This window comes from Caloenas nicobarica, chromosome 13 (assembly GCF_036013445.1).
Source record: "Caloenas nicobarica isolate bCalNic1 chromosome 13, bCalNic1.hap1, whole genome shotgun sequence".
NCBI classification, from domain to species: domain Eukaryota; kingdom Metazoa; phylum Chordata; class Aves; order Columbiformes; family Columbidae; genus Caloenas; species Caloenas nicobarica.
In genome coordinates, this window is record NC_088257.1 from 2591157 (window position 1) to 2613679 (window position 22523).

Consider the following 22523-nt stretch of genomic DNA (forward strand, 5'->3'; position numbering starts at 1 on the left):
GTGAGGAAGGCTGTGGGAGAAGCGCTGCAACCAGATCCCAGCCGGATTCTTAAAAGGGAATTTGGCTTCTTTGCTAAATACCAATGACCCTATTTGGGCCAGGATCAACAACTGGATCCCAACTGGGAAGCCCTTCGCTTGTGCTTTGGCCAGCGAGCGCCTCTTGCCCACCAGTTGTCCATGCCCACCCCACCACCACCAGCCGCCAGCCGCTCGCTGCCTGCCTGGGTCTCCTACACATTCCTCGCTTTCTCCTCCACCTTGCAGCCCATGTAAGGACTTCACCAGGCCAGGGAAATTTTAACCTCCCCCAGCCTGCCAGCCCTCAAGTATCACCGGGCATCTTCATGCCTCCATCTGGCTACTTAACCATTTGCTGAGCCCTGTTCAAAGTGTCTGCCAAGGAAAGCAATTAGCGGGGAGAAATTAGCGCTGCCTCGCTCGCCGGCGAGTTGAAAGAGTGACTCCTCTGTGGCAGGAGCAGCCACAAAGCCCCATGTCGGTATGTGACCCCAGCCACCGCCAACGTCGGCACAGCCTCCCAGCCCGCCCGGCAGGTCAGGACAAGTTCCGCCCGCCGGCTGTAATGCTGCACACCTAGTTTGTCACCTGTAGGAGACAGAGAACCGGCGTGCCTTAATAATAAAGAATTCACTCTTGCCTAACCACCCACCCAAACAATGGGCAGCGGTGAGGGGAGGGAGGCAAGAAAATGTTGGCATCCAAGCGTAAATTCCCACGCTGCTCGGGAGATGCGGCGGGAGATTCTCCCACCGGAGATGCCACCGGGGTGGCAGCGGCTCCACGGAGGAGCCCGAAGGCGAGGAGGGTCAGGCCGGCCCCAGGAGCGACCATCCTGCTGGAGGAATGTGTCACGTATCCCTCAGCTGTCATCTAGATAAGAGCGATTTCCACCACCACCTCGGGACCGTTGTTAAGCGCATCTGACACATCTCAGCTCTTTCCCATTCAAATGCCTCCTCAGCCGGGTTCAAATATAGAAGCTGCCTTTCATTAGCCCGAGCCTATTACTCATTTCAATACCGCTCTGGTTAGAAACCTCGCTGTTAATTTGACAAAGCCTTCAGCCATTGTGTGTTAACCAGCGTATACTTGGCAAACACAAGTTTCCCAAGCTCCAGATACAAATTTCTCCAGCGCCCATAGCGTGGGCTCTTGTATCATTAGGTGGAAATGTGGAGAGAAAGGGTGAGGCTGCGCAAGGATTTAAAGATGCAACAAGCACGGAAAACATATTTGAACAAATTTAGGTATGACAATGAGTTGAACCGCATTCAACAGGATTTAAAATTGCATTCCACTATTCGAGAAGAGTATTTCCATTTCTATATAAAACCTGAATTGTTGATTGTTCGGCTTTTCCAGGAGCCAAATGATTAAGGTCCTTTCACATTTCCTCTGCATTTGATCAGAATGGAAAGACATTTTTCACCTTGAACTATTCATGGTGAACAAAACGACAAAAGGGGAACAACATCCGTAGGCTTCTACAATTAATTAATTTAACACAACAGGTAGGCAAATTTCAGTTTGGGGGTGTTCTGGTTTGGTTTGGTTTGGGTTTTTTGTAAATAAATTACTTCAGCCCATGGGACAGCGGAGAGCAATTCCTCTGTTAGTTAAAATAGAGTGAAAGTGCATTGCTCAGCCTGCCAGGGTGAAGAAAGAGGTGCATTTTGGACAAATAAAAGACTTAATTCTGATTGATTATCTTTAGTCATTCTAAACAGAGATAGCATTTATAAATGGGATTTCATCCAACAATTCAGTCTTCCAGAAAAACTTTCTAATTTTCAAAAGGACTGTTCCAGGAACAGTTCTAAACCTGCTTCCCTCTGTAATGCCATTTGGATAATGAAAGACAAACAATGCATCCGAGCACATCAACATGAAAAATTGCTGAATCGTGTCCAACTTGACAAAAGAAGTTTACAAACTTCCAAATTGCAGACATCCAAAATCTCTTCCGCAGCCGCAGGTTAACAGCTTCTTTTGACTGTCATTACTCTGCAAAAACTGAACACAGCTGAATTTGGGGGAAAGACACATTTTTACTATCTTCCAGCGCATTAGCAAACAGCGTTCAAGTGTCCCGCCTGTTTCTGCCTTGCGCAATTTGACAAATGTTTGCAAATGGAATATCCCCAGCAAAGCAATCCCTGCAGACGGTCTCCACCTGGCAGGACAGGACGGAGATTTTCTAGGCCACTAGAGCAATGTTAAGAGTTGGGAGGTCTACATAAATCAAGCCTTCAGTTTTTTCCATCAAACTTTTCCTCTTTCTTAGCGACTCCTTTTGAAAGCGCCACTAGGAACTCTTGAATCGCAGAGCCGCAGTACGACTGATGTCATCCCTTTTTTTAAATTCACGTGTGTAAGGCTGTGCATACGAAGGCTGCTCAGGAGAGACTGTTCTAGCAAGAGGCGGAACGGCTGATAAAACTCTCAGCAAGATCCCACGTCCCAGCAGGTGCAGGTATTTTTTCTTTGGGAAGTTCTGGCCTTAGCGAGGTAACCTGCCCTGACCCAGGGATATTTCCCTGGCTCTCTCAGCTATTTTGCATGAGTCCCTTGCTGTTGCCTCTAGCTGAAAAGCCAACCCGCAAAATTAATTTTCACCAAGGTCATGCACTCCTTACAGTGCTTTTATTGCCAGTTGGTGAGGTATTAGAAAAAAAATGAAAACTTCCTTATTGTGAAAGAAGCTCATTTCCCATTGAAATATAATAGAGAGGAGATGCAACTGGAAATCTAATCACAGGTTCACAGCTAAAGACAAACCCAGCAGCTTTCTTTTGTGCCTTGAAGGTCCCAAGCACCCTCTCTTTGCAAAGACAATCTATGGCACATCCAAATGCAAATCTATTCCTCTCTTTTATTTCTGTATTCAGCTCTCTGGCTGATTACAGGGAGGCATGTGTGTGTGTTCAATAGGTCCTCCTGCTTCTTTAAATAAGTTTAATAATACCCTTTTTATTTATGGGAGCCCAAAGTACAAAGGATGCAATGCAGGAGCTCTGGAAGAGCAGAAAAGAAAAGCAAACTAGCTAAAGATACAGACTGGCAAGGGCTCAGAAATTCAATACTGTTGATTCTATAGACACCAAGTGCTTTTATTATTCACCGATTCTCTGAGGAGGAAAAAGCCCCACAATTATGAACTTGCAAAGGAAAAGAATCTGTACATCTCTTGTGTAAGAGTAGAACTCGCTAAAAACAGTTTAAAACCAGGGCAGCCTACTAAACATTTGAAATAGTTTTCTTCTGGTGACCAACCGACACCCCTCCACATTTAAAAGTAGCATTTCTTTTAGAGAGAGGAAAAAAAAAAAAAAAGAGGAAATGAAAAAGAAACGAAAAATGAAAGCCCCTAAAAGGATTCGACTGCAAGGCAGGGATCAGCTGCGAGAACAGAGACACTTCGCCCGCGTCCGTCGCTCTCACAGGGGGAAGCTGTACCCGCCGCTTCAGCATCACCGCCTCCGCGCCCGTCGCGGCGGGGTCCATTCCGAATAATAACAATATAACAGAGAATTTGGAAATCTTTGTCTCATCCCGGGCCGCTCCGCAGGGCGCGGGGCTGGGAGCCGGGGGCGGCACAGCCGCCCCCCCCGCAGCATCGCCCCCAGCACCGCCCGGGACAGGACGCGCCCCCCGGCCCGCACCCCCCGCCCGGGGCAGCGCAGCCCCCGCGTCCCCCGCCGGTACCTGCCAGGGTCTTGTGCACCGTGTTGCCCATCGCTCGGCTCGGCGGCGCGGCGGAGCGCGGGGCGGCGCGGGGCTCCGCAGGGCCATGGACAGCGCCCGCCTCCCGCCGCCGCGCTCCGCGCCGCCCCCGCCCCGCCCCGCCCGCCCCCGCCGCCGCTGCCGCTGCCTCGCCGGTGCTTTTCCGGCACGGCCGGGGCCGCCCCCCCCAGCCCGCCCCGGGCCCGGCCGCGCTCCGCCCCGCGCGGGGCAGTAACGGGGCTGAGGAGAAGCGGCTGGTGGCTGGTGGCAAACACGGGCCCGGCTCTTTCCGAGAGGATCCGGGGACCATGGGAAACTACTTTTTGCCTCTCTCCCTTAGATTTTTTTTTTTTCCTTTCTCCCTTAGGAAAAAAAGATGGTTTGGAGAGCAGGGGGGCATGGCTGGCAATTCCAGCTTTATCCTCAGCTCTATCCCTTCTGTCAGCAAAACCTTCCCAAAGGGTACGAGCTGCGCTGGGAGCCGATAAACCCGAGCTCTTTCCCCTCTCCGTGCCATTTACATACAGGGTGACCTTGGATGAGCCACTTTGCATCTCAGTGACACGGCTTCCCCATCTGGGAATGGAGGGCATTAGCAGGAGCGTCGTGTTGGCAAATTCATTATTAGTTTGAAGCACACGGGCACCATGGTGATGAAGGACACCTCAGCCGACAGCCTCAAGTGCAGTATTGACAAGATTTGCCTCACAATTTTTCTCTCTTCCATCTCAGACATCAAAGCATGTTTATAGCCCCATTAGAGAAGAGTTAAGGGCTTCCTTCTTCTTCCTGGTCACACTCGTGCTGCTGAGGGGTGATGCTGCTGAGCCTTTCTTCCCTGAGGCTTTTTTCTTAGTTTTAAGGATGGGGAAATGGGAGGATCAGAGCTACAAAATGTGCTGCAACCAACATACTGGGCTGATGGCGCAGCACGTAGTGTTTGGGAAAGGCCACCCTGTCCCTCAGCAGAAGTCACATCTGTGGACTATCACATGTCCTGGGACACAAAAAAAAGTGGAAAGAGGGAGAGAACCAAGCACAAGTAGCTCAATGGCCTGGCAGAGACCAGGCTCTGATCTATTGTAGGGAACCTAAAATAACAAGCCTTTAATCTCCAGATCATGTTGAATGGGTCAAATATGGCTCAGGAGATGAGAGGGGACAGAAAAACCCAATTTCCAGTATTTCATGCCATCATATGGATTTGTTAAAAATGGGATTATCAAATGAGACGCCAGCAGCTGTCCTTCAAAGCGCTTGCGCCCATCTGCTGTCTTCTGGGGTTAGCATGTGTCTCCCACTGTCTTCGGTGCCCTGAGCCCAAACCCACAAGTGGGAGCTGTGGGAGGGCAGGAGCCGGCACTGGCAGCACCGCGCTGCCCTTCGGGGAGAAGGGGAGGGCAGCAAAATCATCCTATTAATACAGAGGGGAAAGTCCTTGATTCACTAGACAGCAGGGAATGGGAGGCTTTGGCTAATCCCAGCTGCTTTCCCTCAGCAGGGAGTGGCAGTTGTTATTTTAGGGCTTAAATGAGCCTTAAAAAGCCAGCAGCGGCGCAGGAGTTCTCTCTCTGCGGCTGCCGGGGCAGCTGATGGATGTGCCATGTGTGGGCTGTGTGCCACCTCCCCGGGGGACACGCCGCATCCCTCCTTCCACACCCCGACCACACCAGCCCAGAGAGAGTCCCTGCCTTTCCCAAGAGTGCTCCAGCCCTTCCTCCTCCCCTAAAAGTGAGGCAAAAATAGAAGACAATAAAATGGAAATGCACATCCTTAGGACATGGAGGCAGCCTCCAGAAATGCAATCAACGCTCCTACTTCTTGGCATTGTAAAAAATATAGAGTTTGTTAAAATAAACCCGCTTCACACAATGCAAAACAATAAGCATGAGAAGTAGTTTAGTGAGGATGACTTCACCCTCCCCAGAAACCACACTGAGAAAGTAGAAGAGAACCAGCAAACGCCACTGAGCAGGGACTGAAAGGCAATGCAAAGTCACTGCCCAGCCTGCAGAAACACGGAAAGGAAGGCAACTGTCCCGAGCATGGGACCACAAATGGAAGTTCATTAACATGTTAAAATCCTTTCCACTCTAGCAAGTTTTTATAACTATTGATAACACACTTCAGTAATTTCTTCTGTAAGCCTAATAGACGGCTGCTTCTCTAAAGACATCCCCTTCCCTCTCTCACTCTCACTTTGATCAAGGGACAGCATGACCTGCATGCGCATGTCATTTCTTTGGTATCTGTACTCTCACAGCCATAAAATAGCAATATCACCTAAGATCTTGCTTAGTATTTTTTATTACTAGATCTTAAATCTTTTTGCAGACAAAGTCACTGACAATATCCTTATGTTATAGGTGATGGAACTGAGGCACAAGGAACCCAGGATGCATGTACAAGGTCACCCCATCGGCAGACTTGGGAGCAGAGCTCTGGAGCAGAGGACCCACAAAACACCGTGTTGGATCCAGCCCACAGGACTGGACATTTTTAGCCATGCACACCATACTGCCGCTTCTCCCTTGGTGTTTGCTCTGGTCCCACCCCCAATTCATCTCAGTGGCATCAGTGGCGTAAGATCAGGGTAATACCAGGCAAGGGAAAAACTCTCTGAAAGGCGTTCTATATCACGCTGCTGTCAGACATCTGCTTCCCAGCTCAGTTTCATCACCTCTAAATCTTACTGGGCATGGATGTGCACCCAGGCCTCTAAAAATATGGGGGGGGCGGGGGAAAAAAAAAGACAAATTTTCTGAATCAAAAAAGTGATGAATTCCACCTGAGGTTCATCACAGACAGGGATATGATGCAAGCCCATGTATACCCATGTACACAGGCCAGGGCTCTCAGGAGAGGGTATGGGCTGTGCTGGACATTAGCAGTCACAGAAACACACTCCTGGAAATGTAATGTTTCTGGAGACGCAAATAGCTACACAGAACAGCTAAATTTCCACTGATTGATACCAGCCCAAGGTGTAACTCTTCTTATGGCATCAAAGGGGTTGCATTGTCTGTGTAAATTCCTTGGGGGCTCAGGTTTTGGGGGATGAAAGACGAGATGTGAGGTGTTACCGTTAGCAGCTGCCATTCTTGTCTATCTAACAGATGGCAGTAAATAATGGCAGACGCATCTCTTTCAGTAAGAAGGAGATAAAATACCAAGAAATCTGTCTTTCCCTTTCAGGGCAGCTAGCCCTCCTGTGCTGAAGCAGACCCACGTCCCCCGATCCCAAATTACAGCTGCCTGCAGGGTGCACCTTCCCTGGCCAGCAGAGCCATGTCCCCCAATCCCAAATTAGAGCTGCCCGCAGGGTGCACCTTCCCTGCCCGCAGAGCCATGTCCCCCGATCCCAAATTAGAGCTGCCCGCAGGGTGCACCTTCCCTGCCCGCAGAGCCATGTCCCCCAATCCCAAATTAGAGCTGCCTGCAGGGTGCACCTTCCCTGCCCGCAGAGCCATGTCCCCCGATCCCAAATTAGAGCTGCCCGCAGGGTGCACCTTCCCTGCCCGCAGAGCCATGTCCCCCAATCCCAAATTAGAGCTGCCCGCAGGGTGCACCTTCCCTGGCCAGCAGAGCCATGTCCCCCGATCCCAAATTAGAGCTGCCCGCAGGGTGCACCTTCCCTGCCCGCAGAGCCGGCTGCGCTCACCCTGCTCCTGCTGCCCCCTGCAAGCCCCCGTTTTACTCCTTTGCTTCCAAACTGGCCAGTTCTGTCTTGTTCATAGCTGAGCTCCACCAAAAACCTGTGGACCTCCCTAAATCTCCATCTTTTGCCAAAGGCCAGCTTGCTGGCATTTCCCTCCAGAGCCGTGTACAACGCAGCACCACCCCATCAGCTTTCACCCCAATTTCACACCCCTGTGCCTTCAGTTCTCTTCCTTCCTTTCTTTCCTTCTTTTCCTTTGTGCTTGAGGCACCCATTTCTCTTTCAGCCTCATCTGTCTGAAGCTCTGAGACTGTCCAAACCACTTCCACTTCCATCACATCTCACCTTGAAACCTCCCTTTCCCTCCCTTATTTAGCAGGAGCTCCCTGGGAATTCTCAGAGACTGCAGACAAAAGATACCCTGGAAAAATACGTGAGCCGACTGTACGAGCCTACAATGCTCTTCCAGCATGCAAATACCACCATCCCTAAAAGAGCACAGTTACTCTGACGTGCACATCAGTGACATATAATACATCTTCTTCAACAAGTACACATCCAGCATGGATGCACCAAGCAGTATCATGGAAATATTTCCTTCCTACTGACACACGTACGGCAAAGATCTCGTTTCTGGAGCTGCGCTGAATGGTGTTACGTGCTTCCCCTATAGAAGTCAGGCTCCCGCCGGCACTTTGTGTTTCCTTTCCTCACCCTTCTGGCTCAAGCGACTGTCCAGGAGAGAGCAGATTTGACTGATAAAAACAAATGTTACTCTTCCCACAACTTCACAGTCTCACCACCTCGCTGATGGAAGGGGAGTACTAATAAACCACGCTCCTGCTTGGAGAAAAAAAAAGAAAAAAACAACCTCCCTGTTCCTTGAATTCCCGTAATACACATTTAAAGAGGTATTTGTTTAGGAGGGATGTGTGTTCGGAGCATCCTCCGGCACTGTGCGCAGCCATCCTGCCACCCACGCCTTCCAACTGCTGAAAGCAATTACTTTCCTCTTCGGCTCTCAGGACTAGCACAGGATGCACCAGGTCCCCACAGGTCATGCACAGAAACTGGTTTCACTTAATTTCTTTTTTCTTCTTGTAAGAAATCAAGGGAAGCAGGAGCTTCCAGCACAACAGTAGGAAAATCTTCCAAAGAGCTTTTTGAACTGGCCTTGACTGTGCAGCAATTGAAGCTGTTTCCTGATCCAAGTCCTTACAGCCTGCTGGAGATCTGGCTGATGTGAGGCTTCTTTACCCAGATCTGGGGAGATAAAATCACATTTTCTGGGAGATAGAGTGGAATGGTGTTGAGCTGGAGGTGACCCATGGGATCTGATGCAGACAGGGAAACGCAGCCCGCAGAGATGGACCAGCCCCATGGTCAAACAAGCCCTTTGTGGCTTCAAAAGAAGCAGCGACCATCTCCCCTGACCGCATTTCCGTATTCAAAGTGCGGCAAGTGGCTATGACATGTGCCAGCCATGCAGTGTATGGAAAAGGATCTCTGATGAGGTGCCAGAGCAACTCTCAGCTGAAGAACGTGTGGGCATTCCTGGCAAAAGGGACTCTGCGATGGATCCCTCAGCCGCAGGAATTAGAGCCCAGGCAGAGAGAGGAAAAGGAAACGATGAAACCACAGTGCAGCAAAACATGGTTTGATGTTATTCGCACGAGCCATATCCTGAATGGCTTTGGTAAATATAATAACACAGTCCCCAAATGGCAGCAGAGGCAGTCAGGAAGACCAGAAGCCGGGGTTGCAGCAAGGACAACGAGGCTGCGGGAAGGAGCAAGGACAGTGAGCCAGCAGAGGAGGCACCAACAGGACTTGGTGAAAGCATCTTTTTCTGGAAAGAGTGTGGCTGGGCTGATTGTCCTGCCGTGTTATTAATTTCTCTAGATAAACAGCACTTTCTCTCCAGAGGACCCAAAAGCACCACCCTGGGTCCTTCTCCACCCTTTCCAGAGGACGAGGGGAGCAGAGGGGCTTCTGGCAATGACCAAACACAGGTCCAAGCCTGCAGCTCCAGCAGCATCAGCACTGCTGGGAGATGCTCCATCTGCAAGTCCCAGACGAATGCCCTTTCCTTCAGCGGGGGCGGAGGGTGGGTTGGGCCCATGTAAGGAAGAATTTCCAATTTAGAAACAAACAGAGGCAGTTCCTATTATTGTCAGCGGAATGTCAGCATCTCTGGTCCCAAGCACCACTGTCAACAAACAGGCTCACAAATGCTCCTTCAGCACCAGCCAAAATAAAACCCATCTATAACTCAGCGTTCACTACACACGTAACAAGCTCTCCTTTTTCTTTTTAAATCTGGTCTTGTCCATGTAATTTTAACAGAAAGGAACTGGTTGTGGGATATGTTATCAAATGACTCATCATTTTATGTGACAGTGTAATAGGATTTAGAGAATTCTTGGCACACCAGTATGGATTATGCATTATAATCTCTTAATTTGGACTGTTAGTGCTGTGCAGCAGTGACTGGAGCGGGAGGGAGGGAGCAGGTTATCTGAATTACCGTCCTAGCTCTGCTCCTGCTTAGCTGTGTAATCTTTGCAAATTAGTTACCCTCCTTTTGCCTTACTTTCCTCATCTGCAAAGCGGACACACACCTGTGTCTTACAGCAGGTTTAGCTAATGTTCACCCAGGAGATCTGAAGAACATTACATAAGTGCAGAATATTACTTTAACAAGGGAAGAAAAGCAGAAGGACTTTGTTTTGGATGCAATAGGCTGGTCTTGGGAAGTACTATCAACTACCAGGACACAATCTCTGGGTGCTGTATGCCAGTCACAAGCTAATTGGAGACAACTAATTGTTTTCAGAAACACGAAGAACAGGAAGTGCTAACGGAAAGCCTAGAGATTTGCAAACTGGCACTCTTCAGAAAATGAGAGTAATTTCTGATAAACATTGATATGCAGAAGATAAATAACCCCTGGGGGAACTCCTCTCCTATCCCCCAAATTCTGCATCATAACGTAATCTTGACAAGCGATGCTGTGTTAGCAGCTCTGGAACTGGCAAGTAGGGTGACGAGCAATTAGGCTGATGAGGAACCACCCAGAGGAAATGGAAGTGCATGTGAATCAGGAGCTGTGGACACTTAGCCGCTTCAGGCTGGACTAAAAGTACCAGAGTCTGTTTCCTCAGTCCCGCGGTCAGAGCAGAAGAGTTTGGGATCAGAGTGTGCTCGGGAGATGCAAACAAACAAGCCCAGAGCCTAACATCTGCAACTGCTACTCCTGACCCCCTCCTAGGCTTTCAATTCCCCTGTTTTTGGTAAATATAAACTGGCCCATATTTAGCAAAGAGTCACTAGGCAGGGAGGAGGTACCAATTTCCAAAGCCATCCCATTCTCCAGCTGGCTGCCTCCTGAGTCCGTTAAGTCCGGCTTTGTCTGCACCATTTGTGCAGTTCCTGGTCTGGTCTTAGCAGGGAGCTGTATTTGTGCAGGCAAGGAGGATGCAGTCTGTGACACACAAATACCGCGGGATGAATTTTGGGAGACTGAGAAATCCTCCCCAGAGAGAAAAGGAAACCCATCCAGAAGAAATGAAAAAAACACCATCTACATTTGCTGGCAGGAGCGTTTCTTCTGAGCTCTTCGGAAAGCAGCACGCTGCTGCCAAAGTGAATCTGTCAGAATTCAGATGTATCTGGGGTAGATAACCGGCCTTTCCTGGGGCTGACTAAAGACCGGCTTTTTCCTAGTAAAGGAAGAGAGGTCGCTGTGACAGACAAAGCAGGCAGACAGCGATGAGTGGCCTCTGGGAGCTCTTTCAGGAACAAATGACCAGCAAGAAACACAAACATAGGATGTCTGCCCATGCTTTGAGCTCTCTCACCTGTTACTCATTTCCCCAGACAGGGCAATGACTGAACGGCCACTTTTAAATGCAGTAGCTGATAATATTTCACATCTTAGAAGCTCATTTAAAAAAAAAAAAAAAAAAGAAAAAAAACTAAACCAAAACCACATATCCTACCTCTAACGCCTTCTAAATATGGGACCAACTTCTTAAGTCTCTATTTGGGAGTTATTCTCTTGAAATTAAATAGGAAGAGGGGGTAAGGAGGCAGAAAGATACTGGATAGTGCAGAAAAACATCAAGAAAAAAACATCTTTCACTTCTTGCTCAACCTTGCCAATCTTTTCACACATATCATAGAAAAAAGGAGCTGACCCTTAATGGCTCATAGTTAATTTATAAGTGGGAAGCGCTATGCCCAGGGGATGCTTGTGCTGCCATAACAGCTACCCAGGCACAAAGCTGCTGCCTGAAGGGCTGTGGGAGAGCTCAGCCCACCAAGACCCTGCAGCTCTGCCCAGCTGGATGCTGGGCTGGATGCTGCTCAGCTGCTTGCCAGGGGACCACACACTGCCATCCACCAGCACGTCATCTCGGTGGAAAAACGCATGCGGGGCCGGTGAGGCGGATAGAGCATCCACGTAGAAATGAGCAAAAGCCTTTTGTTCTGCACATCTCCTGCATTTCATTCAGCACACCCAGCACAGGCGAGGCAAGAGATGAGTCAAAGCTCTCAGCGCTGGATGTGCCTCTCCAAGGGCTCAGCCGTGGTGCTCCCGGTTACGGTGAGATCAGCGCCTGCTTTGCCGCAGCTCCGCACTGTGCCACCCGCCCGCTCACCCCCATGCCGTGCTCAGCCAAGGCACCTTTATCCCAAAGTCCACATCCCACCACCTGCATCCCACCTCCTGCATCCCACCGCCCGCATCCCACCACCCACACCTGCTTCACCCACAGCTGCCGGGGAGGTGGAGTCCCTGTGACATTGCCTAGGATCGTAGAGCCACCCATGGGGATTTCTGGAAAGAACCCAAAGCAGCACAAGAGCAGGCTCAGGATGTCCCACAGCCATGGTGCTGCTCTTGGCCTCAGGTTCATATTCACCCCCACGAGCACCGTAGGGATTGTTGTGTGGTCTAACAGCTCTGCTCTGGAGGCTTTCCTAGAAGAGATGACCCCCGGCCGCAGCCTCACCCAGCAGAAAACATGTCTTTGGCTGAGGGATTCAGGTTTGCCCCTCCTGTGGGCTTCTCCTCTACCTTGCCCCAAGGAGGGGGCCACGCGGAGCATCATTCCTGCTGGTACCCCAGTGCTGCGTGAAGGCTACCGGCTTGGGCAGCGGGAGGGCTCGCTGGGGGACAAATGTGGTAGTTCCTCAGGGCAGCTGGCTACTGAACCCTCCCCTCACTGCTCAGAGCATCTCCCAGAGGACTCCTGGTCACAGCACAGTGCTTGCAGGGACCTTCTGCAGTGCCTAGCTCAGCTCTAAGGTTGGTACCAACTCCCACCATCAACACCCCACCTCCAAATCCCACCAGTGCCAAAGCCTGTCAAAAACTCCAGCCAAATCGGCACAAATACGGGAGAGCATCTGTGAGCAGAAGGGCAGGAAGAGGCAGCAACAGGCACAGTGGTGCAAGGACTGGGATGGACAGCAATAGCTTATGGCAGCGCTGCCACCTGGTTTCAAACCAGAACCCGTGCATCACTTGTATAAAAAGGTCCATTGGGATAAAGGAGAACCCAAATGAGAGAAACTCACCAGACTTTCCCTTAACTGTGAACAAATCAGAGCAGCGTGAATGTTGTTATTCCCTTTGGCAACTCTAGCACTCACAACAAACATTATCTCCTCCTTGCCACAGATTGCCCTTCTGGAGCTGCGGCACCAAATCCTGACCCCATGCGCGAAACACTGCTGCCTTTATCTCTAACCCCAAGAACGTGAAATCAAATGACAAAGGATCCAATCTCAGCTGTCCTCTTTGGGGCAGAACAAGACATGATTTATAGATTTATATACACACATACCCATCTATTCATCCTCTTAGCAAACAGTTCATCAAGTGTGCCTTAAGCCTTTCTGAATCGGGCAATTCTCTGCCTAGACAATCAATCCCTAACTGAGAGTCTGCAGGGAAAGACATCATGTTGCAGGAATGCTGCAGAAGCTGTTGCATATACTGTTCCCTTTGTTGAGAACAGCATCTTTGCCTTGGATATATTTTTTTTCCTCCTTAGCCTTTTAATTTCATGAAATGGGGCCCAGTTCCAGCAGGCAAGAAGAACATAGCTAGATTTTGCTTCCCCTTTCCTGAAAGGCTGAGAAACCAGATTTAAAAAATGTGCTTAGTGGGCGTTTGGTGGGACGAATTCACTCCCATAGTTCGGCATTTTTGAGATAGAGAGAGCAATAATTACGTTGCATATGGTGCCTGTTTTTTCTTCTGTAGCAGGTAGCCTAGAGAGTTGCCGCTTCCCCTGCCGTGAAAAAATAGTAGCTGTATTAATTCAAAAAAAATCTGCAAGAGGCTTTGGGTTAGACCTTTTGTCAAAAAGGCTCAATGCGTAAATTTGTAGAAATTTATGTAGTGCTTGTGTGTAATGAAAGGCAAATTATACATTGACAGCAACCTAAAGGGCAGTAGTTCTCTGGGGCATGGCCTGTCTTATTCTCTGCAGTCCAGCACCAAACACAACGGGGATTCCCAGTGCATGGCTGGGGCTGTTGCACACTCACCTATAACCACAGTAGCAATAATAACGCTTCTAAGAAACATCTGATTCATCTCCCATAAGGACTTTAAAACCAGATGTACCTCCCTTGGACATTGCACAGATGAAAGTAGGATTGAAGTTTCTACAGATAGCCAAGTCTAAGGGCATAATTCAGCATTACTATCCTTGCAGATCCGGCAGAAAGGACAAACAGGCAACAGGGCAAGTTTCAATCCTTGCCCGTCCTCCGATGCCACCCATGGCAGCAATGGCCCCAGCAACTGTCCAGCCAAGCTTTTCCTCTGCGTGCCCATGATGGGGAAAACGTGTTGAAGCTTGGGTGGAGAGAACATAAAAACCAAGGGTGATTCCACTGTAACCAGTGATCTTAAACCACTGCAGAATGACTGTTGTGAAGACCTGGCTTCAACACACCGGGCATTCCCACACTTGGTTTGCAGGATCAGAGACAAGTGGAGATCTCCATGTGCTGCTGGGAGAGGGTTGGGAGACCATGTAAGGAGTGGGCCAAAGGAGCAAAGCAGAAAGATTCCTAATGAATGACGTTCCTGTTCCCATGCATTCTTATTAGCAAAATAAAAAGCGGAGAAAACAATTGCCAAGATGTGCTATGTCTGCAGAATTGTGTCCAGACTAAATGCTCATCCATGTTTTATAAAGCATCAGTAATTCTTAAAATCTACTTACTTTTTTTTTAGCTGCCAGTTTTAGAGACTTCCCAGGAGATACTGGCCGAAACCTGCTATCTCAGCTATTAAGTGAAAAGACAGGGTATTTCTATTAAAAACCCAAAACACCCCCACGAGACTCAGCAACTCGGACTGAAGATAACAGCCCTGAAACATGGTTTTAGACTCCAACAAATAGTTTCAGTTACTAAATCTTGCCTCTGTGTTGCATGTGCTAGGCAAATTCTTCATTTTCTGTTCATGCAGAAGCCCCTTTCCACCAGCTAGCTGCAGAAATCCATCCTTTTAACCAACACACACCTTGGCATCGCACAACTTTCTGCTCTTCTTCCAGTGAGTTGCTGCAGCTCCTGGCACAGGGCACCTGACAACACGGGCAGCGAGCGCATCGTCCCAGCTCAGCTCGCGGCACAGACATCAGCCAGGAGCAGCGCCAGCCCTCCCAAAGATCAGAAATAACGCTGGGGCAACTGTACAAAAAGCCTGGCAATTGCTTTGTCCCTGAACTCAGTGACTTGATTTATGGTTGTGTACCTATGTTTTAATTTTTAATGATTTCTAGTAATGAATCCCAAGCCTGAGAGCAGGGAATTTCTTCAGAGCCAGTTTCTGACGGCAGCGCACACATCCACATCCATGGACGAGCGTGCAGAAGGGGACCTGCCCGCTGGGTCAGGTTCCTGTGGGTACCACCGGGAGGACCTTCTGCTCGGGCTGCACTTCACCCAGAGGGCTACATCCCAGCAGGGACTCAAGACAGTGAGTTTGCACCAGTTAAGACCCTACACCTGTGTCTGGTCAGTTTTTCTCCCATATACAAGGCTGAGATCTGAATCTTGATGCCTTTTCCTCTGTGATTCGGAGCGGGATACAGGATTTCTCTCTCCCTTTGAGAGGCACTTTGAGATAGGCAGCTGAAAGACAACTACTACAGTGCCACGTGGATTTGGGGATGTTTACAAAACTGCAGAAATCAGAGCTGTCTAATAGAGAGAGAACACTGAATTCATTACGCCCCCAGACTGGATTTGGGCTCAAAGAAGTTTCAAATGACGGGGATATTACGAAACTTAACAGGACGTTCAAGCCTTGTTTTTGCGGTGCCAGAGAACCAGCCTTTTGGCTTGATGTTCAACCCTTCCCTTTGAAAAGCCTGAGCCCCATCCCCGGCTTTGCACGCTCACAAATGAGGCCCATGCTGGCAGGTGTGAAACACACACCGAACCTGCACGAGGGCGAGAGGTGAGGTGCAGGCCCAGCTTTTCGGAAGCAGCCAAGCACCAACGCGTGCCCAAGCTGACGTGCGCTCCTGGCAGCTGGCTTTCCCAGGAGAAGGGCTCGGCAACGTCTGGAAAACAGCTCTTTCCAAAGCATCTCACACACCGACTCATGAGAAAAACAAGGCCTCCCAAGCAGCGATATCTACAAAACATTTCTGCAAGGTTTTTTTCTAGGTTTTCCCGTGTCAGTGCCCACGAAGCACATCTAGAGCACTGAGGTGGGCCACAGCTCCTTGAGGAGGATGGTGACATTGGCCAGGGAGGAACAAGGACGCAGCACGGCTTCCTGGGCTGACCTGCGGGGTGATGCTGGGACAACTCAGCTGCGTGCACGTGAGCTAGGACAGATCCGGGGGAGCTGCTGCTCTGGGATGGGATGTGCATGCAAGCGAGCTGAACCACGCACTGGCAAAGGGTTGTGCAGAGCTGTCTGGACCATCTTGGCCAGCTCAGAGATCTCAGAGGTTGCAGTAGATGCTCTGCAGCTATCAACTTCAGCAGCTTCTTAGAGGGAAGCTGCTGGGCATAGCATGGGACAGGCATTCAATCCCTTCTAGCTAGCCCAGCTCTTGGACCAGCTTTGCGCTGGCACGCAGATATGTGGCTCCAAGTCCCTTGGTTGTGGCAGAGAGCTTTCTTCATCGTGCACCTATTCTAGCTCGTCTCACTGGCGGGGTCCTTTGGTCTGGACTGGGTTTGCTCAGTGTAAGAACTGCACTGAGTTTTTGGGTTAAATCAACAGAAAATCTGTCATTGGTTTTCCTGTGGCCATGAATTCTCTCTGTATTTTAAAAACACGTCTATTCTGAACAGAAGGACCCATCCTTTCAGTGCACTTTGTTACTGAAGGGTTGTATTTAAAGAAAAGAGGAAGCAGTGACTATTATGCATCTCTGTTCAGGGAAAAGGAGACGATGTCTCACAATACTCATGATACCTCTAGGTATTAAAAACAACAGTTTGCAAGACATCATCTCCACTGCCTGGCAAGGACTGAGCCTGCTGCCTTCACTACGCTCTTGGCTTACACTAGCCCATTCATCACCTGCCTTTTTAACTGGCAATGATGAGGAAATTATGCATGCGAGCAGCCATGTGTACCACAGGGTGTAATTCCTGACATCCCATAGCAAACATTTTTCCTGGTGCTAGCAGGTGTTTCAATCCTTCATCTGGACTTTTATGAACAGTGCTGCTGGGTATCTCCTTGCAGCTGCTCCCAGGACCGAGCTGCCAGCTGTGTGCCAGCTGAACAAAAATAAAAATATTAAAAAATACAGGAAGGTTTCTGGGGCATCTGGAGCAGCTCGGTGGGCGCCGCCATCGCCCTGCAGCTTGGCCTTGAAGACTGGTAGAGGAAGAAGGCAAGAGGGTGGTAACTAGACCAGCTGCTGGCTCCTCACGTTCCCTCAGACTCAGTGGGTTGTGCTTGTGCCTCAGCAACCAGCGCAACACGGGGCAACTCATCGTGGCCAGGCCTGGGCCACGAAGGCGTAAGGAGGGGTTGGGGACAAGCGGGTCACTCGGCTGCTGTCCCCCCAAGTTCATACTGATCTGAGCTCTACCCAAATAGCACGACAGTGGTCCTCCCTTCTTCCCGCTTCCAAGCAAAGCTGCCCACAGCAAGTAACATCACACGCAAGGCTCGTCCCTGCAGCTCAATGATGCAGCAGCCACAAGTGCTCGGGCTCTGCCTTCTCAGGAGGGGATTTCACGACACATTTTTTCCCACGCATCTCCGTGCTTCATTAAAATACAAACGAGCCTCAGAGCACTCCGAGGAGGTGGTGTCTGTTGCATTGCGTTTCTACACTAAGAAACCAAGGCGCGGAGATGTCACGGAGCTGGCGGCAGCCCGCTGAAGTCGCTGGGAAAGTCTCCTACTGCTTCAGTGGGAAGGTGGGTTGGGGACTCCAGCCTTCTCCAGATAGAGAAGCCACGGGCACAGCCAAGCCAAGTTTGCTGTTGCACAGGCAGCGGAATGGCACGGTGCTGGGGTACGAGAGGACTCCACGTAAGGACGGAACAGGACCGGAGCCGGCTGCCCGCAGCAGCACCACTTCGCATGACACACATTCTGCGTCGCTCAGGAGAGGGCTGGCCGAGTCCACGTCCATCCACCAACTACCCCCAGCCTGGCAGAAGATATTTATTCCTAGAATCAGTGGAGTTTTATCAGTAGGCTTCAACCTACGGCGTTTCCACGCGTGTTTCTGGGCCACGCGCAGCCCTGCTCAGCCTGGAGCTGCGGCGTTCCCTGCCCCGCTCCCGGAAGGACTCGGGGGGCTCTGTGCTGCTCGTGAGCTTTACATTGGGCTCCAAAACGACTCTCATCTCTGAGCCCTCTCAGGCCCAGAAGCCAGCTCTCCAAAAAACCAAAAAGGTCAGACCACATAGTGCGCTCAGCAACACTACAGCAGTCTGTAGTAGATGGTATTTCTGGGTCTGCAGCCATTTAATGTCCCTGGCAATTAAAAGAGGCAGAGTCCTGAGTCTCTCTCTGAAACAAGGCAAATCGCTGATTAACGAGAAATGGAATAAGGAAAAACAGGACATGGGTTTACTTTCCTTATTTCTTTTGCTGTAATTGTTCCAGATTTGTGCAAGGAAAGCATCCCTCAGGGCTTATCAGAGCAGCCACCGCAAAGGAGAACAAAGGAAACACCAATCATTTCCAGTAAATCAAAAAATGACAAGCTTTAACCTTTGGAAGAGAGCAGATTCCTGCAAAGGGTTTGGCTGCTCTGTCTTTGAGTTTCCTTTTCCCTAGACCCGGTTTCCTAGCAAAAGTTTCCTCAAACAATAGAGATCGGCATCAAAGAAGAAAGAAAAAAAAATTAAAACAGCTCTCTTTTCACAAATAGGCTTAAAACAGAAAGACAAGGCTTGTCATTTGGGAAGAATCGGTTACTCTTTGCAGCGTGGCAGCTCTGAGGACTCGGGTCAAGCTCCGCAGCCCTGCTGCGCGGGCGCTGTACCATCACACAGGGCAATAAGATGCAACTTGGCTCCCTCTGCCTCCCTTTCTACAAGTGCGAGAGATACTGGGGGACTGGAAAGTTGCTGCTCATATCACAGAGCTGTTGCAGGGGCTGCACACCACGGCAGCCCACCGTGGGGCTGGTGAGCTGCCAGCAGAGTCCGGGAAGGGTAAAGCAGCCCAGGCACCAAGTACCAGGCGCTCAAAGGAGGGCGCAGCGTTCCTCGGACACAAGCTCGGAGAGGACGGGGAGGTCCATGCATAGCTCTGGGAACTGCACACAACCAAGCGCTGCTCCTCTGTGCCACTAATTCCCTCTGTGCCACTAATTCCCTCTGCAGTTTTGCCAACCTCATGTGCACTGGTGTCCTCAGATGTCTTTGGAGATCTACCTGTTCCACAAAAGCAGCTACATGTGGATATTCTGGCACTGAAGGATTGGCCCAGACACCATGCTGACCCTCCTCTCTCCTTTCGAAAAACCACATGATGCTGAGCAGGACATGCTTCTTATCCAGCGGGAATCAATGGGAATACACTCCAACCTGAGGATGCCCTGGTTTAAAAGACAGTATCACCTAAATCGAGAGGAGTAAATAAGCCACACACCTGCGCACACACTTCTGTCAGAAAAGAAAACGTGAGGGTAAGGAACCAAGAGATTCCTTGAGAGCTGCAGATGTTAGATACAGCTGTATAATTGCTCAGGCTGCTGTAAATCTAAACTCAGGGGCCACTTTTTCATGGAGGATGCTTTTCAAAACCCCACAGGGAACAAAGAAAGTCCTTCCCGTTTTACCCACACATCTTTCCTCACCTAGGAAGAAAACAGGTATCTCAAAACCTTCTGTTCTGAGGAATGAGACACCACCGTAGAGTCACATCCCTGGGGAGCGCAGGTGTGTGACGGGTTGGTGCCGTGGGCTGGCTGCCGCGGGTGACCGTGTCTCCTGGTACGTTCAGCCCTGGCCAAGCCCCACAGCCCTTCCTGCCCAGTCAATCTGCTCAGGTCGACCAGTGGCATCGAAGCATCTGCCAGAAACAAGCCCAGCCCTGGAGGACACAGCAGACATCCACAGGAGCTGATGGAGAGCGTGTATGACGGCCTGTGATGCTGGTGCATTCACTGGGATCTGCTCCGACGCAGCAATTGCCTTTACCCACGGTTGCTGGGGAAAATGCCAGAGTAGGTTGCAGCTGAAGCGAGAGCTGTAAACGGGTAAGTCGCTGCTCCCAGGAATGTGCACCAACCTGAATAACGGGCTGTGCAGAAGAGTCTGCTTAGACTTTGCTCAGGCCAGAATTTGAGCGGCATGGAGAGTTCGGGCACTGCACAGGCAGAGACTCTGGGCAGCACATAGGAGCGACTGCTCTGGGCCAGTGCAAAACCCCGTGTGCCTCAGGGGATAATTGCTTACTTAAAAAAAAAAAAAAAAAGATAACATCAAGTTGGTTATAGCAAAGTAGAACTTCTGGTATTTTCCCAGTTATGAGAAATCTTCATTCAAGGAGTTATTTAGCGGAGGGGAAGACAGGTTTGCTGAAGTGGAAGCAGGTCATGAAAAGGTAATAGAAAAACCATCCAGAGAATACCACCTCAACCGCAAATGCTCCTGCTGAGCTGTTACCAGGGCGAATGAGGCAAAGACGTCAAAGGCTCGTATTTGCCTGTGCAGGGAGGCTGTGGCCGCGTCCCAACGGCAGCCATGCCGCATTCATTCGCCCTCCTTCAGTGAGCCAGGCCAGCGTAATTACAATATCCTGATCACTGATGCGGCCTCGTGCAGCCTGTTTCGCCAGTTCCGTGTTTGAGAAGTGACTCATGAGCACGCTATCAGCTCACTGTGTGGTGGCCGCTGCAGCCACCGCACCTGCCAAACACGGGGAGGGCAAAACTCCTCTTCTGCTCTGGCACAGGCCCTTCCAGGGTACGTAGAGATGTTTTCAGAGCACTTTTTCTTTAGAGAGAAAAAGATTACAGCTTTTCAGCTGTGCTGTGCTCATTGCAGCCATGGGGTGGACTGGGAGAATGAGGACAAAGCACTGGCTGGGGTCATCTCTATCAGTTACGTGGGAGCACCCCCTACATCTCCAGGAGGAAACGATTCAAGGACAGCTTACATCTCCCCAGCATCATGCTTTGGGGGATGGTTTCCAAAGACATCTGAACTTCTCTGACCCATTTGCCACCTGTGTTAACAGTTGGCTGCTAGGGTTAAAGCACAAGAGGTTGGTTTCTTTGGAGACAGCCCATTATCGGAGTGATCCAGCCCATTATCAGAGTGATCCAGCCCATTATCAGAGTAATCCAGCCCATTATCAGAGTGATCCAGCCCATTATCAGAGTGGTCCAGCCCACCAACTTGCCCACAGATGGGGGACAGTGATGCCTTCATTAATGCCAGGTTTCCAGGAGGTCTGACAACTCCAGACAAACGTTGTTCCCAGCGTTATAGACACTGCAGCAGGTCACAGGTTATCGGTGGGAGGGTAGGAAAGACCAGGAAAGGAACCTGGGACTTCCTTTGGGTGATTGACCCCAACACAGCACCCATATCTCTGGAGTCTGCTCTGATGACAGACCCCCCAGTATCGACCCCCTGGAACCCAGCTGCAGGAAGAAGATGTCGTGCAAAGGAACAAAGCTCCCATCCTTTGCTTTGTAGATGTTCCCAGTACCAAATTCAAACGGCCGTCTTTCAAACTCTATCATCCCAAAAAATCTACCACACCCCCAATATCTGCTGCTCAGAGGCTGGATCCACAACCTCAAACCCTTAGCGAAGTCTCGCTGGAATGACATGACTGACAGGAATCAATGCTACTCACTGAGCAGAGGAATAACTTAGGCTTATATAGGTAATTTCTTAAAGCATCAGACCAAAAAGCCACTTGCTCTCTACACACTTTGGGTTTTTCTCAATAATGATATTGGAGTTAGCCACGTTTTTTCTACTCAGCCCTGTTTCTCTGCTTCAGTGAATTCTCACTGAGAAAATGCTGACTTTTTCCCTGCCAAAAAAATAATGAAGTGAATTCTGTCAAAATGTTCAACTACAAGAAAAAAAAAAAAAAAAATCCCGAAACAGTAACGAAGGTTTTTTCAAAAACTCAGAACCATCACAGAAAGTAAAGGCTTTTCTTCAGCATTTCACATACTCTGATATCAACTCTGCTGCTGTAAAAATCCCTTCCTCCTTTGAAAGTGGTCAGCTTGCTGATGTTTCTGTTGACTCAGAGCAGAGTTAATTATGCTAATGAGACACCAGGATACACGAAGGAGCTTTTTCATCAGGTCCACGCTGTAAAATCTGTGCAGCTTTGAGTTTGCACACTACATGCTTGCCCTGCCATTCCATCAGCAGTTTAATTAATTAGGATGACTTCAGAAAAACCACAAAGAGATAGAAAAACGTGAAGCCCTTTGATTACAGAGCCTCCAGGTACGTGCATCGCTCGGCAAACGCTCCTGCGAGCTCTGCTGCAAACATCGCCGCTGAGCCAAGGTCTGCGGCTCTGCTGAACCTTCATAGTCAGTCTAACCCAACAATGCCGGTGAAATGAATTCATTGTTCTTTTAATCTTAACCTGGACGGAGAGAAGGGT

General features: G+C 49.8%; 1 protein-coding gene across 2 annotated transcripts in view; it reads right to left on the reverse strand.

Annotated features, from left to right (window-relative positions):
- NEURL1B (neuralized E3 ubiquitin protein ligase 1B) overlaps positions 1-22523 on the reverse strand; it is a 135738-nt gene that overhangs the window by 31809 nt on the left and 81406 nt on the right. Inside the window, exon 1 of one of the 2 annotated variants that reach the window (XM_065644395.1) lies at positions 3730-3866. The exons of the other annotated variant lie outside the window; for it this stretch is intronic. Coding sequence (XP_065500467.1) covers positions 3730-3760 — 31 coding nt within the window. The 5' untranslated portion in view covers positions 3761-3866. Of the gene's footprint in view, positions 1-3729; positions 3867-22523 lie in introns of those variants that run through there. 2 annotated transcript variants of the gene reach the window in all.